This window comes from Oreochromis aureus, linkage group 11, assembly GCF_013358895.1.
Source record: "Oreochromis aureus strain Israel breed Guangdong linkage group 11, ZZ_aureus, whole genome shotgun sequence".
NCBI classification, from domain to species: domain Eukaryota; kingdom Metazoa; phylum Chordata; class Actinopteri; order Cichliformes; family Cichlidae; genus Oreochromis; species Oreochromis aureus.
Window position 1 is genome coordinate 31,402,371 of NC_052952.1, and position 13,644 is coordinate 31,416,014.

General features: G+C 39.6%; 1 protein-coding gene across 1 annotated transcript; it reads right to left on the bottom strand.

Moving 5' to 3' along the window:
• Positions 1-202: 202 nt before the first annotated feature.
• LOC120442558 lies at positions 203-13,300 on the bottom strand. Its single transcript, XM_039619194.1, has 8 exons — positions 13,221-13,300; positions 11,223-11,257; positions 8,199-8,295; positions 4,090-4,634; positions 3,837-3,999; positions 3,005-3,202; positions 2,409-2,619; positions 203-1,861 (listed from the first exon to the last, which is right to left on the bottom strand). Exons 4-8 carry the CDS (start codon positions 4,543-4,545, stop codon positions 1,609-1,611), a joined length of 1,281 nt encoding a protein of 426 aa, XP_039475128.1. The 5' UTR covers positions 4,546-4,634; positions 8,199-8,295; positions 11,223-11,257; positions 13,221-13,300; the 3' UTR covers positions 203-1,608.
• Between the last annotated feature and the right edge of the window lie 344 nt (positions 13,301-13,644).

Consider the following 13,644-nt stretch of genomic DNA (forward strand, 5'->3'; position numbering starts at 1 on the left):
TAAATAAGACATCTTTCCATGTAATTTGATCTTTAAAACCCGCATGTAAGGCTGTTTAAGGAATCTGATGCTTCTCATTGTTGAGGCCACTTAAAGGAGAACCAAATCATGTGTTGTTTCAACCATCAACTCACTCAAGTCTGACATTTAAAGAACAAAATACATTTTTTTATTATTTTTTTTAAGAGTACTTTATGTTCATACAACAACTGGGCAGGCTTGTGTGAACAGCAGGAAAGATCATTGCCATCACTGTCTCATCCATGCTGGAGATGATCAAACAGTACTACATCCACAGAGTTTCCAGTATCATGTAGGACACCTTCAGTGGTTCCCATTGAGTTTTTTCACTCTTACCATCAGGGAGGAGATATAAAAGCTGCCCCAAACAAAAACTTTTACATTTCTCAGGAGCTTCATACCTGAAGCTGTGAGGATGGGAGGAAATAGCAGTGACATCACATTACAGTACCATGCTTAATATCAGTGGGCTCTTTAGAACAACCCATTCTTTGACAAATAAAATGATGCGGCATGGCTAGATGCTTGATTTTATACATGCAAAAGAAGAAGAGAGGATCCAATCAAAGACTGCAATTCTTCAGAAAAAATGGCTTGTACTAGAAAAAAAAACAAAGGCTAAAAAAATTCAAAAATTAAGCACTGAATTAACATTAATTAACAATCTGTAGCATTTCAGTGGAGCTACAAAGAAGCAGCTTCTTGCCTTTTCAGTTCAGTTTGCTTGCTACTCAGTTTTGATGCTAACGGTTGGGGTTTGTTTTGTACTTTCGTTATTTGCTTTCCTTCTTTGTGCCGGAGAAACAAATAGATTATAATGACAGTCACTTCAGTTTAAAAAAAAAAAAAATCAGCCGGAGCAAAATCAATATGCAAACAATGGATCTATCATTTCTCCCTGTTTAAGAAAAAAAGAAAACTACTTTAAATGACCTTGAACGCAAAAAAAATAATAAATTTAAGGAAACTGAGTCCTTCCTTGATCTACAATTCATGTAAATCTACAAAGATTCAAATCTTCTACAAAGATCTACAACACAGTTCATGTAAATTAGTCACCAGAAAAAGCTTTTTGATTAGGCCGACAGCTCAATAACCCCTCTGCAGTAATGTGGCTTTGTTGTTGTTGTTGTTGTTGTTGTTGTTGTTGTTGTTGTTGTTGTGGGCTTTGAAATATACATCTTAAGACTTTTCAGACTGCTCACATTTAGGGTCCTGCCTGTTAACGGTGCTTTTTAGCTCAGTGCTTAGCCCTTGTTGCACAGCGCCAAACTTGATGTCACATCCACTAACGCACATTGGTGTTGCTTCGGCCGGTTGTGCAAATCTCAATTTTTGTAACATCACATCACTGCGTTGTGCTGCTGTGGCTGCCGCTGGGTTATAGACATGAGTGTATGATTGTATGATCGTGTCAGAATTCAGATACTGAGTGAGATGTTGAAACAGTTTGAAAACATAAGACTTTGTGGGAAAAAGAGAAAAAAAATCTCTGCAGTGTCTCTGAGTCTGGTTGACTTCAAATGACAGTGTTGTCTGAATGTCAATGTCTATCATTCGGCTACCTGCGGCTTAACCGCAGTGTCTTTACTCCCCTTCCCAAACACAATCACATTCTCGAAAAAGGTTTCTTTGTCGCATTGTGGTGATGATGTTGATCCTGTTCTCGGACAGCTCCTGCAGCTCTCTGATCAGCTCCTGCGAAGACGGACTCGGCCAGGGATGGTCGTTGCGTTCACTTTTGAGAATGCACGAGCGCTCCACGATCAGCTCCAGCTGCTCGAGGTGTTTTAGGTTGCGGAGGAACAGGAGGTCTCTTTTTGGTTCCTCATGGAAATATCTACAGAAGAAAGAGCAGCAAATAGTTTTAGACTCCTGATAGTAAGATCTGGTGCTGGGGTAACTGGAAACCCAGAAAAGAAAAAGAAAAATCAGGTGACTCTTTTCAGCACATTAAATGTTTGGGTTGGATTTAAGGAAATGCTTCAACATAGTTTAAATTATGCAGGTTTGCAGGCATAAAAGAACAGCATAGTGCCTCTGTTAAATAAGGGCACATTTCTTAGACCTGGAATCTGTATTTATTTTTTATTTAATTGATTTATGTTAGTCAGTACTGCATGAAGGTAATCATTAAAATTTAATCTGTAACAATTTCAATGAGCAATTCTCTCTAAATTCTATTTAAGTGAGTTAATTATTCTACTTTCTTATTGTGAGAGGATTTACTGCTTTGCATTCTTGACTGCAGGTTAGACATGAGACATCTGACTAACTTTTACCATTTTGTCAACAGTTTATTTTAGGTAAAAGTGTCAGGTTTCAATGGCTGGTACAATAAAAATAACAATAAATACTATATATAAAATTAAAATCTGCCATCTCACCGTATCCTGAGAGTCTTGAGCTGAGGAAATAGTGAGGGAAGCTTTTTGCAGAGACTGCCAGAGAAGCGGTTCTGATGCATGTCGAGGTGCTCAAGTTTCTTGACTTTCTTCGCCATGAAGCATAAATCCTTGAGTGATATGATCACTCTCAGCGCCAGCCTGGTCACATGGGGTGGAAAAGTGGTTGTATAGAGAGCAAGAGAATTCCCACCTAGACGGACAGAAATCAGAAGAGTTACAGGAGGCAGTTTTGACCTGAAGCCTGAACTTTTGTGTATATGTGTTTCTTTTTTAAATTTGCTTCTTAGTTTTACAAATGGGAAGAAGGAAAAGGCAACACATGGGGCAAACAGGTTTTCACCCTTCGTTTTCTGATGATGTATTTTGTTGGAGAAAGTATGTCCTTTGTTTACTAAGTATACTACAATACTAATAAAAGTATACTAAGACCTGCTTTTAAAAAATAATTAGTACAATTAATAGTGCTGCTAGGACTTACGTGGCGAGTCTGTGCTACTGCTTTATTTTGTATATCAGGTCAAATTTGCGAAACTAAACTAAAAGAAATAAAAGCACATGTCAATGGTGACACTTACCAATGATTTCAAGTGATTCTAGCTCTTGCAGATGACTCAGCCAGGACTGCAGACGACATTTGACGTCGATTTTTAGGTACCTATAGTGAACAGTCAGTGACTTCAGTGAGGTCAGTCCCCTCAGCGCATTCTCAGACAGCATGGTTTCTGGGTAATTCACCAACTCCAGAGAGGTCAGTGTTGGGCCACCGTACGCTTCTACAGGACCAAATAAGGGGAGCAAGTTAGTCAAACCTTTCATTACTTCTCTGCTAATAATTTGGCACAGTGGCTGATCCAACTGTCCCACCACTACAGGCTTAGGTAGTAAGTAAAACTCTGAATGGTGACTTTGTGTCTGTGTGCAAAACTGCGCGCAGAGTCAATCTGGCAATTTTACAGTCGTCAAATTGTAATAAATGTAGGGGACAATAGACCGTGTGATCAGTACAGGACATCTTTAGTTAAGTTTATTAAGATCCTCATTAGTTGCAGCAACATAGCAGCTTCCTCATGTCACATGTGATCCAGCAATTGTTAGCAAGTTGACACCTTTAGGAAAAAGCTATGATAAACAGCATCATCCACCCTGTACTCAGTAACGTCATTGATGATGCAAGTTAGATAGGTCTAACTTGTGACCTGTATTTTGTGACCTGCTGGGTCACAAAATACATTTGATCTAGTTACACAGTAGCTGTAAATGTTGTTTGGGGAGTAATTTAGCAGGTAAACCCACATGTGAAGTGCAATTTTCTATTGATGAATGTTATTTTAATATTTCAGGTGAAAAAAAAATTGTATACTGGTTCTGATGCAGGGTTATAAAACGCTGTAAAGACACTAGACTTACCTGGGTCTTCTGGGTCTGGGGGATAAAAGTAGTCATCGGGCAGTGGCACTTCTGGCTTCTCTTGTATCTCCCAGGATAAGTGTTTCAGCTTCTTTAGGTTCAATAGCAAGTTATGGAAGGCCTTAGATGGCACCGGTTCCACCACCTGCAGCTTTCCTTCAGCCTGCTGGTGAAACAGCAAATATTCCAGATTGAACAAGCGTGACACGCTGTTTACGAACTCAGCAGTGCTTGGAAGCTGGATGTTACACACACTCAGGTGAGTCAGCCGCTCTGCTAGATGCCCAGTCTGACACTGCTGTAGCATCGGCTCGCTCCATGTGGCGTTTCGTATCCCGAGAGTCTTTAGGTTGGGGAAATGAAGCAGGTTGTCCACATTTTTCTTCTTGTAATGCTGCTGTCCCTCCATGCAGACAATAGTGGTGAGCCGTGGGAGGGACTTCACAAGGTGTTTCCAGTCTTTGGGCCTCAAACGTTGCACTACAACACGGGTCACCCTGCGATACTTTAGTGTGTCCCAGAATCCAGCTGTGTAACGTGGAAAGTTGGATAGGACCACCATGTGATTCCGCCATAGGCATGGGTGGTCAATCAGCTTTTTGAGGACTTTGCAGCAGCAGCGTACCCTGTGCTTTTCCTGTGTGCTCAGGTAACTGAACACCATAACCCAAACTTCGGGTGGCAGATGTGATAGCCACTCGACCATCATGTTACCTTATTGGAATGCTCAGTTCCACGCCTGTTTAACGTTCCTTTGGCCTAACTCCCTACCTTCAACTTTTTGAAGGCAGGCTCCACCTGAAAAGTTAAAAACAATAACACGTTTACCATTCAGACTAAAATAACACAAAGAAGATACACAGAACTCACTTAAGCCATCTCTCAAATAAGTTTATTTTTGGCCAGTTACTCAAGAAAGTCTCTTGATGCATGCGGTCTGTTCAGTGGGAGAAATGTTTCTCCCACTGAACAGAATCAACTTTCCTTACCTGGCTGTAATCGAAGGACTACAGTCTTTAATCTCTTTTAAAGACAAATATGACTGCAAATTCAACAGAATCCAGATAAACAGAATCAACTCAAGAAAGCTTTGCATTATGTCCTTCAACTACTCAACCTTAGTCCTTGAACTACTTGTAGTTGCCATTGTAGTCGAAGGACTACAGTCTTTAATCTCTTTTAAAGACAAATACGACTGCAAATTCAAACATGATGGAGAATTTCTTTAAAGACTAAATCACTGAAAACAAAGCAGTATTGTATTAATCCAAGTTATAGTCATATAGCCATTGTTTGGTAATTGGTGTCTAAACTCATATTTATACGGAAGTTGAAAGTTGTGCTGTGAAGACTGAAATCATTATATTACTCCAAGAAAACTATCCAGCTTTTTTGTCAAAATTATTGCCAACACTTTCACCTTAGCGCAGATGTGGTAAAAGCATGCTGAAAATAATTATGTGGTGAAATTAACATCCATTCAAATACAATGCTTTCGCCAAATGTCCCTCCAGTTTACAAATAAATGTATATTTAACACATCTCTTTAGTGGATGTACATAGTTCAAAAATAATTGTGATTTCTTACCTGGTAGAAACTCCTGGGAAAAATAAATTTGGTCTTATGCCTTCAAAAACCATATCCCCATGAACCTAAAGACCAGAGGCAGAAGCTTCTCCAGCCTGCACACTCAGAGTTAAATGAAAATGAGTGAGTATGTCTGTGACTCTTAAAAAGCTTGCTGGTACTTAACATACGAGTCCATGATTGAATAATACCTGCACATCCTGTTTATCTACAGGTTACAATCGACATGTGACATTACTAATCAGCCTTTTGTTTTGTGCCTTGAGTGTTTCAGTCTTGATTTTGTCACTAATCCTTTGTGTAGCGACAGACTCCTTGATCACCCACATTTAAACCACACCTCTGTGATTGATTGCTGTCCTCTCCCTTCCTCCTCTGCAACATCATAAAAGTAAGGCTTTGCGAGAAGTCCAGGGTCGCTGTGTCTGAAAGCCCAACCTAAGCTTCAACAGTTCACACCTACCTACACCCTTATTCATGCGTTGCAAAGCATTCACCTCTTGGGTGTCTTATATGACCTCAACAACTCTTGATACCTGAAGCCCCTCAAAAGAGTTAATGTCTGAATATTTAAACCCATCAGCCATTTTCTGACAGACGAAGTAGCCAGAAACTTTTCTAGGCAATGAAAGACAGATGTGCACGTGAGAACATAAATGCTCATTACAGTCAGATCAGAAAAGAGTGATTAATCTGCCAGCTCCTAAAAAAGTCTGTCCAAGGACAGACCCATTCAGCAGTGTGAATGGGTCGGAGACAACCTCTGACATGACCTGATTACTCAAACATTACTAGCAGTTCTCCAAAAGTTGAATCTGTTCATCTGGACGTAGTGTTTTGTGGGAGAAACGTTTCGTCACTCATCCAAGTGACTTCTTCAGTCTCAGCTGACTGCAGGGCCACTTTGATCAGTGTTCTTTGATCAGTGGGTTTTGGTCAGTGATTGTTGATCAATGGTCATGGGAATTTGCATAATTATGATTAAGGAACTGACCTCACAGCCCATTGTTCCTTCAGTGGGCTGGTTTCAGTCATTATGCAAATGTACTGTTTATAAGGTTTGGGGAAACCTGCAGTCAGCTGAGACTGAAGAAGTCACTTGGATGAGTGACGAAACGTTTCTCCCACAAAACGCTATGTCCAGATGAACAGATTCAACTTTTGGAGATTTACTTTCCTGGATGATTGAGAATGCATCAAGACATTACTAGCAGTTCTTGTGTGAAAGAACTGTTAAAAAAAAAAAAAGAGTACCTTGGAGGATATTACAAAAAGACATGACTGGACTACAACTAGAAACAAAATGTGTCCAGTTCTCTCTGTGATCACATTTGCAGTGATGTGTATAAGTGTTGGCAAACGAATGTTGCTCGTCTGTGCAGCACATCCTCAGCACTCCACTGTTTATGAAGTGGAGAAAGAAAGTTTTTTTTTACAGTTCATGTAAAGTACTCAGCCTGTACTCTATTACTTAAGTAGTAGGAGGCAAAATGTTACATCTAACAGAACTTTATAACACTCAAAAGTCAGTAGCCAAACAGCTGAGACTATTCAGTCCTATCATATCCATCCATTTTGTTCAGTCTGTAGATGGTTTCTGCAAGCTGAAGATAATTATAGTGAATGTCAGCTCAAACATTTCTTATTCTGCAGTTTGCATATAAATATATTCATGACTTCAGAGGAACCCAAAGTTCTCATTAGATGATGAGTTTAACGCTCATTTAGTGTGTTCCTTCCATAATAACACAAAGAGGTCTAACAGAATAAACAACCATGTTTTCCTACTGAAACTAATCCAAAACTTGTAAGTAATGATCTATTGATACTTTGAAACAAAGGGAGTGAGAGAGAAATGATCATTGCATATTGTGTTATTTGCCTACAGTTTAAAGTCTTTTCATCTCATGGCCGGGTGGGTCAACGACTCTCATAAAACCCCAACAGCTCTCGATAGCTTGAGTCCACAAGGCAGTTAATGCCTGGGTCTGTATACCAGCCAGTTGTTTTCAAACATGCAAAGAAACCAGCAGCTTTTCTAGACATTAAAAGACAGATGTGCTTGTTAGAATAAAAAAGTTAATCAAAGTCAGACCAGAAAACTGTGTTTAATCTGCCGTCTCCCTACAATAAAGTCTGTCCAAATATGTCCAGCGGTGAGAATGAGGCACAGCTTCGAACATAAAATGACTGAGCCATCATTTTCAAGAGTTCTGGTAGAAGTGTAAACACATTCACACTTTTCCCCCACTATTTCATTTTGCTATTCATCTCTGTGGTTTTGCTACAGCATGCACACTATATTCAGAAAGAATTTGCATCCATATTTCTTGCTAAACTGTCGTATGTAAAAAAACAAAAACAAAACTAAAAAAACCAAACATTTTACACTGAGCTGTACAAAAAGTTATGCCTCATGATTTTTAGCTAATTGCTGATCAAAACTGAAAATATTCTAAAAAATAAATTACACTGGTAAACTGCAGATACAGATAAAGAATTATTAGATGTGTCTCTTATCCTAGAAGTTGTAACATCACAAATCACGGTGTAATCGCACCTAAAACATTAAACAGACTGTAACAGATCAGCCTAAATAAAGTAAAATAGTTAAATAACTGGAAATTTGTTTGTGATTTAGCTCATTCTTTCCTGAATTTAAACATTAGCAGGGTTAAATGCATGCAAGCTGCAGGCTTTCTACTGTTACAAGTAAACATGTTATATCAGTTATTCATCTTCAGTTTATATTATTAAACCGTTATCAGACTTACAGGGTAGATGCTCCTGTGAGAGGTCTTGACCGTTATTTCTTGATCAGCTGATCCAAGGGCCAGCTTGGCAGTTATGAGGGAAATGATTGGTCAACTCCTGGGAGAGACAAGGAAAGAGATTTAGTTCAATTGTATTTATGTAGTGCCAAATCACAACATCAGTTGCCTCTATGCTCTTTGCATTAAAAAGTAAAGAGCCTACAATGATACTGAGAAAAGTCCAACAATCAGATGAGCAAGCACTTTGGTGACAGTGGGAAGGAAAAACTCCATTTAAACAGGAAGAAATCTCCTGAAGAACCAGGCTCAGTGAGTGGCGTTAGGGAAGGGAAGCTGATTGTTTTTAAATTTCATACTTTTCTGTTTTTAGCAATGCTATGCCAATGCTAATGATATATGTAAATAATGAATATTAAAACCCTCTACTGCATGACTTTTTAATTTTGGGGGAAAAAATATTTCTCCCTATTTTGGGGGAGCTTTAGGGTCACTAATAATATATCAATCATAAAATTTGACACCCTGCCCCCCCAAAAAAAGATATTGGTTTGTTGCCTCAAGGCAACACTGTGCGACAAGGGTAGTAAAATGCCAAGTTATTCTACAATAAGTTGTATTAGTACAACGAGGATGAACAAATAAATAATCAACAAATAAACAATGTAAACATTTCACAGAACAATAAAACACCAAAATACATCCAACATTTGACCCTAACCCCATGTATGCAGCGTCTGTGTAGAGACACCCACACACACCCACACACGTGTTGTGTTTCCATCACTTTTGGGGACATTACATGAACTTACATTAATTTCCTGGAGACTTATCCTGACTCTACCCATCACAAGTCCCTGCCTGAACCTTACCCTAACCCTGACTCAAGCCTTCACCCTAAAATTGATGATTTACCTTGCAATTTGTCCCCATAAAGTAGGCGAGACCTCACAATGTGCGTGTGTAAAGAAATTTGTGTCCCCACAACAATAAGTAATACACGACCACACACACACACACACACACACACCCACACAGCAAAATTGGTATGGCCCGGATCTGGCCCACACAATGTGCTTACACATGGCCCACATACCGCAAAGAATCACGGCCCTTTGGTGGCCCAGACCTGGTTTGCCAGAGGTGGCCCACACATGGGCCAGCACAAGGCCAGTTTCAGACACACTGGTGGTCTTGTGCTGGCCCATGTGTGGATTACCTCTGGCAAACCTGATCTGAGCCACCAAAGGGCCATCATTCATTGCGGTATGTGGGCCATCTGTAGGTGGTGTGCAGCCACGGGCCAGTTGTAGACACACTGCTGGCCCTGTGCTGGCCCAGAACGGTTTGAGCTCTGGCCCCAAATGTCAGCCTAATGTGTACCTTAATCCAGGGGCGGATCTAGAGAAATTTTCTTAGGGTGGCATGAGGGTGGCAAAGAAATCAAATGGGGTGGCAAAATCAAAGCCTTTTTTTTTCAAACACATATGCAGGTGGTTACATATGGTTAAAATAATTCAAAAGCAGTAAGTATACACGTTTTTCATATAAATATAGTCTATAACTTAATTATTGTCTGTAGCCCACATAATTACACACTTTAGTTACATAAAACATGTAAGTTTTGATGTTATGTACTGTATAGCCTGTATAACAAATAAATATGTAGCCCAAGAAGTATAAAATCCAGAAAGCTACACAACATGAGGCGGGTCATTTACAAACACACGTCTAACTTAAGTTTCACACTGTTTTTTGTTAGAAAACAATCACATTGTTACAGCTTAAATTATACAAAATGTCAGTAATCTGCACTGTCATGAACAAAAATTTAAACCTAATTTTTCATGATTTGTTGGATTAACCCACTGAGGTCTGAAATACAACCGGACATTTTTGACTCCTTTTGAGTTTACGTTTGTATTTCACCCTCAGATTGTTTCATTTTATTTTTTCCCCCTTGCCTTGTTTGGTGTCATTCTTTTCAGCTCAACTGGATTTAGTTGTTGTTTTCACTGACATACTGCATTAGTATCACTGATCTGAAATCACACAAAGAACTTAAAATCCTAGTAGTATTTTTTTACTGTAAAAAAAACACAGACATGTTGAATAAATTTTTATAACTTGAAATGCAAATATAAAATGTACATTTTGTAAACATATACAACTATTTATCTAAAAATGCAGCCAATACACCTGCTGTTTTTTCATTTTGTACAACCATTTAAAAATATAACTAAAACTAAAATGAGAGAACAATCAGGTTTCGCAATAAGATGCCCCACAAATGATGTGTGCCAGTAACAAAAAAAGTTTGTCCACCAAAAGACAGAGGAGAACAGCACAGGGACAAACCTGCAGGCCTGACAACAGCAGGTGTATCACTCCGCTGGTTTTCTACTTAGTGAGAGTGTTTACGTTGCAATGTGCCTTTGTGACATTCATTAGTGCCCTCACTGACACACAAAACAACGACTACACAACAGAACAACTACACAAAACAACACAACACAACACACTAACTATACACTCCACACTAAACGTCACAAATCTCCCACATCTAAAAACTCTCTCTCTCTCTCTCTCTCTCTCTCTCTCTCTCTCTCGCTCGCTCGCTCTGTCTCGCTGCCCTTACATTACTCCCAAAACTCTCCCCTCTTCCTAAACAACCAAATCCCATGTGTTGACTTTTGGTCGATTGGTACATTTTTCCACCAATAGGAAAGAGGTGGCTTTTTTCCCTTTCTTTAGTGTTTTCGCGCTGTCCTTACAAAACGCTTAAAACACACACACACAAAAACGATGACGACAGTATTTAGAAAAAAGCGTGGCTTATATATATTATCATAACTCTGGATTTACTGGTCTGTAATTAAAATTTAAAAACTTTGAAGTCCGAACTTTCAATGTGGGCTGAAATAGAGACTCAGCGTGGCTGCAGCTTGTTGCTATGTCAGCTTACATCAGTCATGTGATTTGGAGGTGCAGCGTGTCTGTGGACCAAAGAGGGTTAATAACACTCACCTTCCTTCCATTTCCAGAGTGTAACATCCAACCACCTGTGTAAAAAGCAAAATTCCCATGGTGCTGTTCAAAATGTGCTCTTGCACAATCATAAGCATCACTTGCTACTGAAAACAAGAAAAAAGCCGGTCCTGCTATGGGCTGAACCATTTGTTAATAGTGGAGGGGGGGAACACTATGCAATATCTTCAGTGTTAGCATTTATATTCACTGTTGACTGTAACTACGCTCAAACTGTTAATGCTATCTTAATTTAATAAACAACACTGTCATATGCAAAACTGGGGTGGCACTTGGGGTGGCAAGGGATCATTTTAGGGTGGCACTTGCCACCCCATGCCACCCTTCTAGATCCGCCCCTGCCTTAATCAAACCATGCAATAACAACATGTGCCAGAACATGCAAAACAGTGCAAAAGTAACATGCCGAAACTCTGTTCAGACAGCAAATGGACTGATAGCGCTTTTCTACTCTCCTAGATTACTCAAAGTGCTCTATACAACATGCCACATTCACCCACTTTTGCTTAACTGAGTGCTTCCTAACTACATTCATACACATTCACACTCTTGACATGCAGACTGGAGGAGCCAGGCTAACCTAATCACTAACCTTCCGATCAGTTTGTAACCTGCTCTACAACCTGAGATATGGCATGCCATCGCCTAAACAGTGGCGTCATTGCCAGACCTGGCACACATCCGGTTGACATGCACTCTGCCAAAACACCAGTCAGTCAGAAGTGCCAGCTTGATACCAGATCCTGGCCAGACCTGCTTGCTATGTGGGCACTAACACACACACAGGCACAGTTACTTTACCAACTGACCCCTGACCCCTGAGCTCCTAAGTGTTCCTCAAACCTCATTTAGGGATCGACTCCTCTACTTCACTGTCACTCCCTGAAAGCTCACTGTCCTCACTTTCTGAGGACAGAAAGTGCACATTCCCTTGGTTTCCTTCCATAAAAGGTATTTACATCCATGTCCTGTAATTATGAGTAGATTGTAAAGTAAAAAACATATACTATGATCATATAAATGCACACAAACACATCTGTACACACATCTGCAAATGCATTATATTGCCTGAAAAAAATTGGGCTAACTGCGCAGTGTTGCCTTGAGGCAACGAATGAAAATTAACAGTTTTACTGTATAAATAAATTTTAAAAAGTAGAACAAACAATCAAATATGCTTCTTAACATATTCATGCACATACAAGTATTTTTTATTATACATTTATTTCACTATAAACATGTAAAATAGTGATCTTTTTCTTGCCTCCTAATGGAGAGGTCTCTCATGTAGTGCAGCTTGCAGAAAGGGGTCCTCCCCCCGCAAAATGAAAGTCACACCACCTTCAACTCATCATTTTATTGGAAAGAGATGTGTCTGGTAGCATTATTTGAAAAAAAAAAAGTGTTTTTTTTTTTTTTCTTTGAAGGGCCAGTGTAAGGCATGAAAATGTGGTTTGTTGCCTCAGGGCAACGCTATGCAGTAGAGGGTTAATGGACAGGCGACGGGCTAGCCGTAAACATAGCAATATCAACCATAGCCTTTGCAAGCAGAAAGAGAAAACAAAACAAAAAAAGGCAACTAATTTGGTAATTCCAGATCAAGTAGAGAAAAAGCGTTGGATCACAGTCAGTACTTTGTTGCAGCGCCTCTGACTTTCATAAAAAGGCAACCTGAAATCTTTAATTGGAACGTCTCATGATTAATCATTCAATGTCACTTTAATCCACAGTTCCTTTAGACGACTGTAAGCCTATGTTCTTCTGTTTAGGTGTTAGTGCTGGCTATTTCTTATCCGTGTATTTCAGCCAACCAATTTCTTTTAGTTCTGTCAAAAACACTCTCCATTCTGCAAATGGAAATCATGCCAACTTGAATTTTCTGCCTACCCTTTGGCTTTGTTTCTCCCTTCTACGCAGCTATCTGCTCCACCTTAATGTGTCTAACCTGCGTCTGTATTTAAGGTTTGATTTGCGTACCTTAGTTTCCTTCCAGATGTGTTTGCAGTGTACTTTTAGTACTCCTCTCATGACCGTCTTCTAGTGTTTTTGCCTCTGCTTGCTTCGTATTTCTCTGTTTGTGTGGTTGGATTGATTACCTATGTCCTAACCCCTTTTTGATCACAAAGAATTTGAACCTTAATCTCATCAATGGAGTTGCACATTTGGGTCTTATCAGTTGTTACACTGCTGAAAGGTCCTCCAGTGTTTTGCAAGGAGCACTAAAAAGACAGACATCAGAAATGTCTACTTTGCATTTTGGGGTAGCCTGTTTGTCAAGGGTCACTAGTCAAGCAGGACTCAAACAGTTCAGTGCGTTTATTTATTTACAGTAAATAACAGTTCAAACAGGACATCAACACTAGCAAACGTCCTGGGTTTCCACACAACAGGGTTATTCCAC

What these genes read in the sequence shown, in the direction of transcription:
- LOC120442558 (XM_039619194.1), bottom strand. Translation starts at nt 4,545, where the DNA reads ATGATGGTCGAGTGGCTATCACATCTGCCACCCGAAGTTTGGGTTATG. An exon ending in AGCGGCTGACTCACCTGAGT is followed by an intron (nt 4,000 to 4,089) that starts GTGTGTAACATC and finishes TTTCACCAGCAG; the next exon opens with GCTGAAGGAAAGCTGCAGGT. An exon ending in CTCAAGACTCTCAGGATACG is followed by an intron (nt 1,862 to 2,408) that starts GTGAGATGGCAG and finishes TTTCTTCTGTAG; the next exon opens with ATATTTCCATGAGGAACCAA.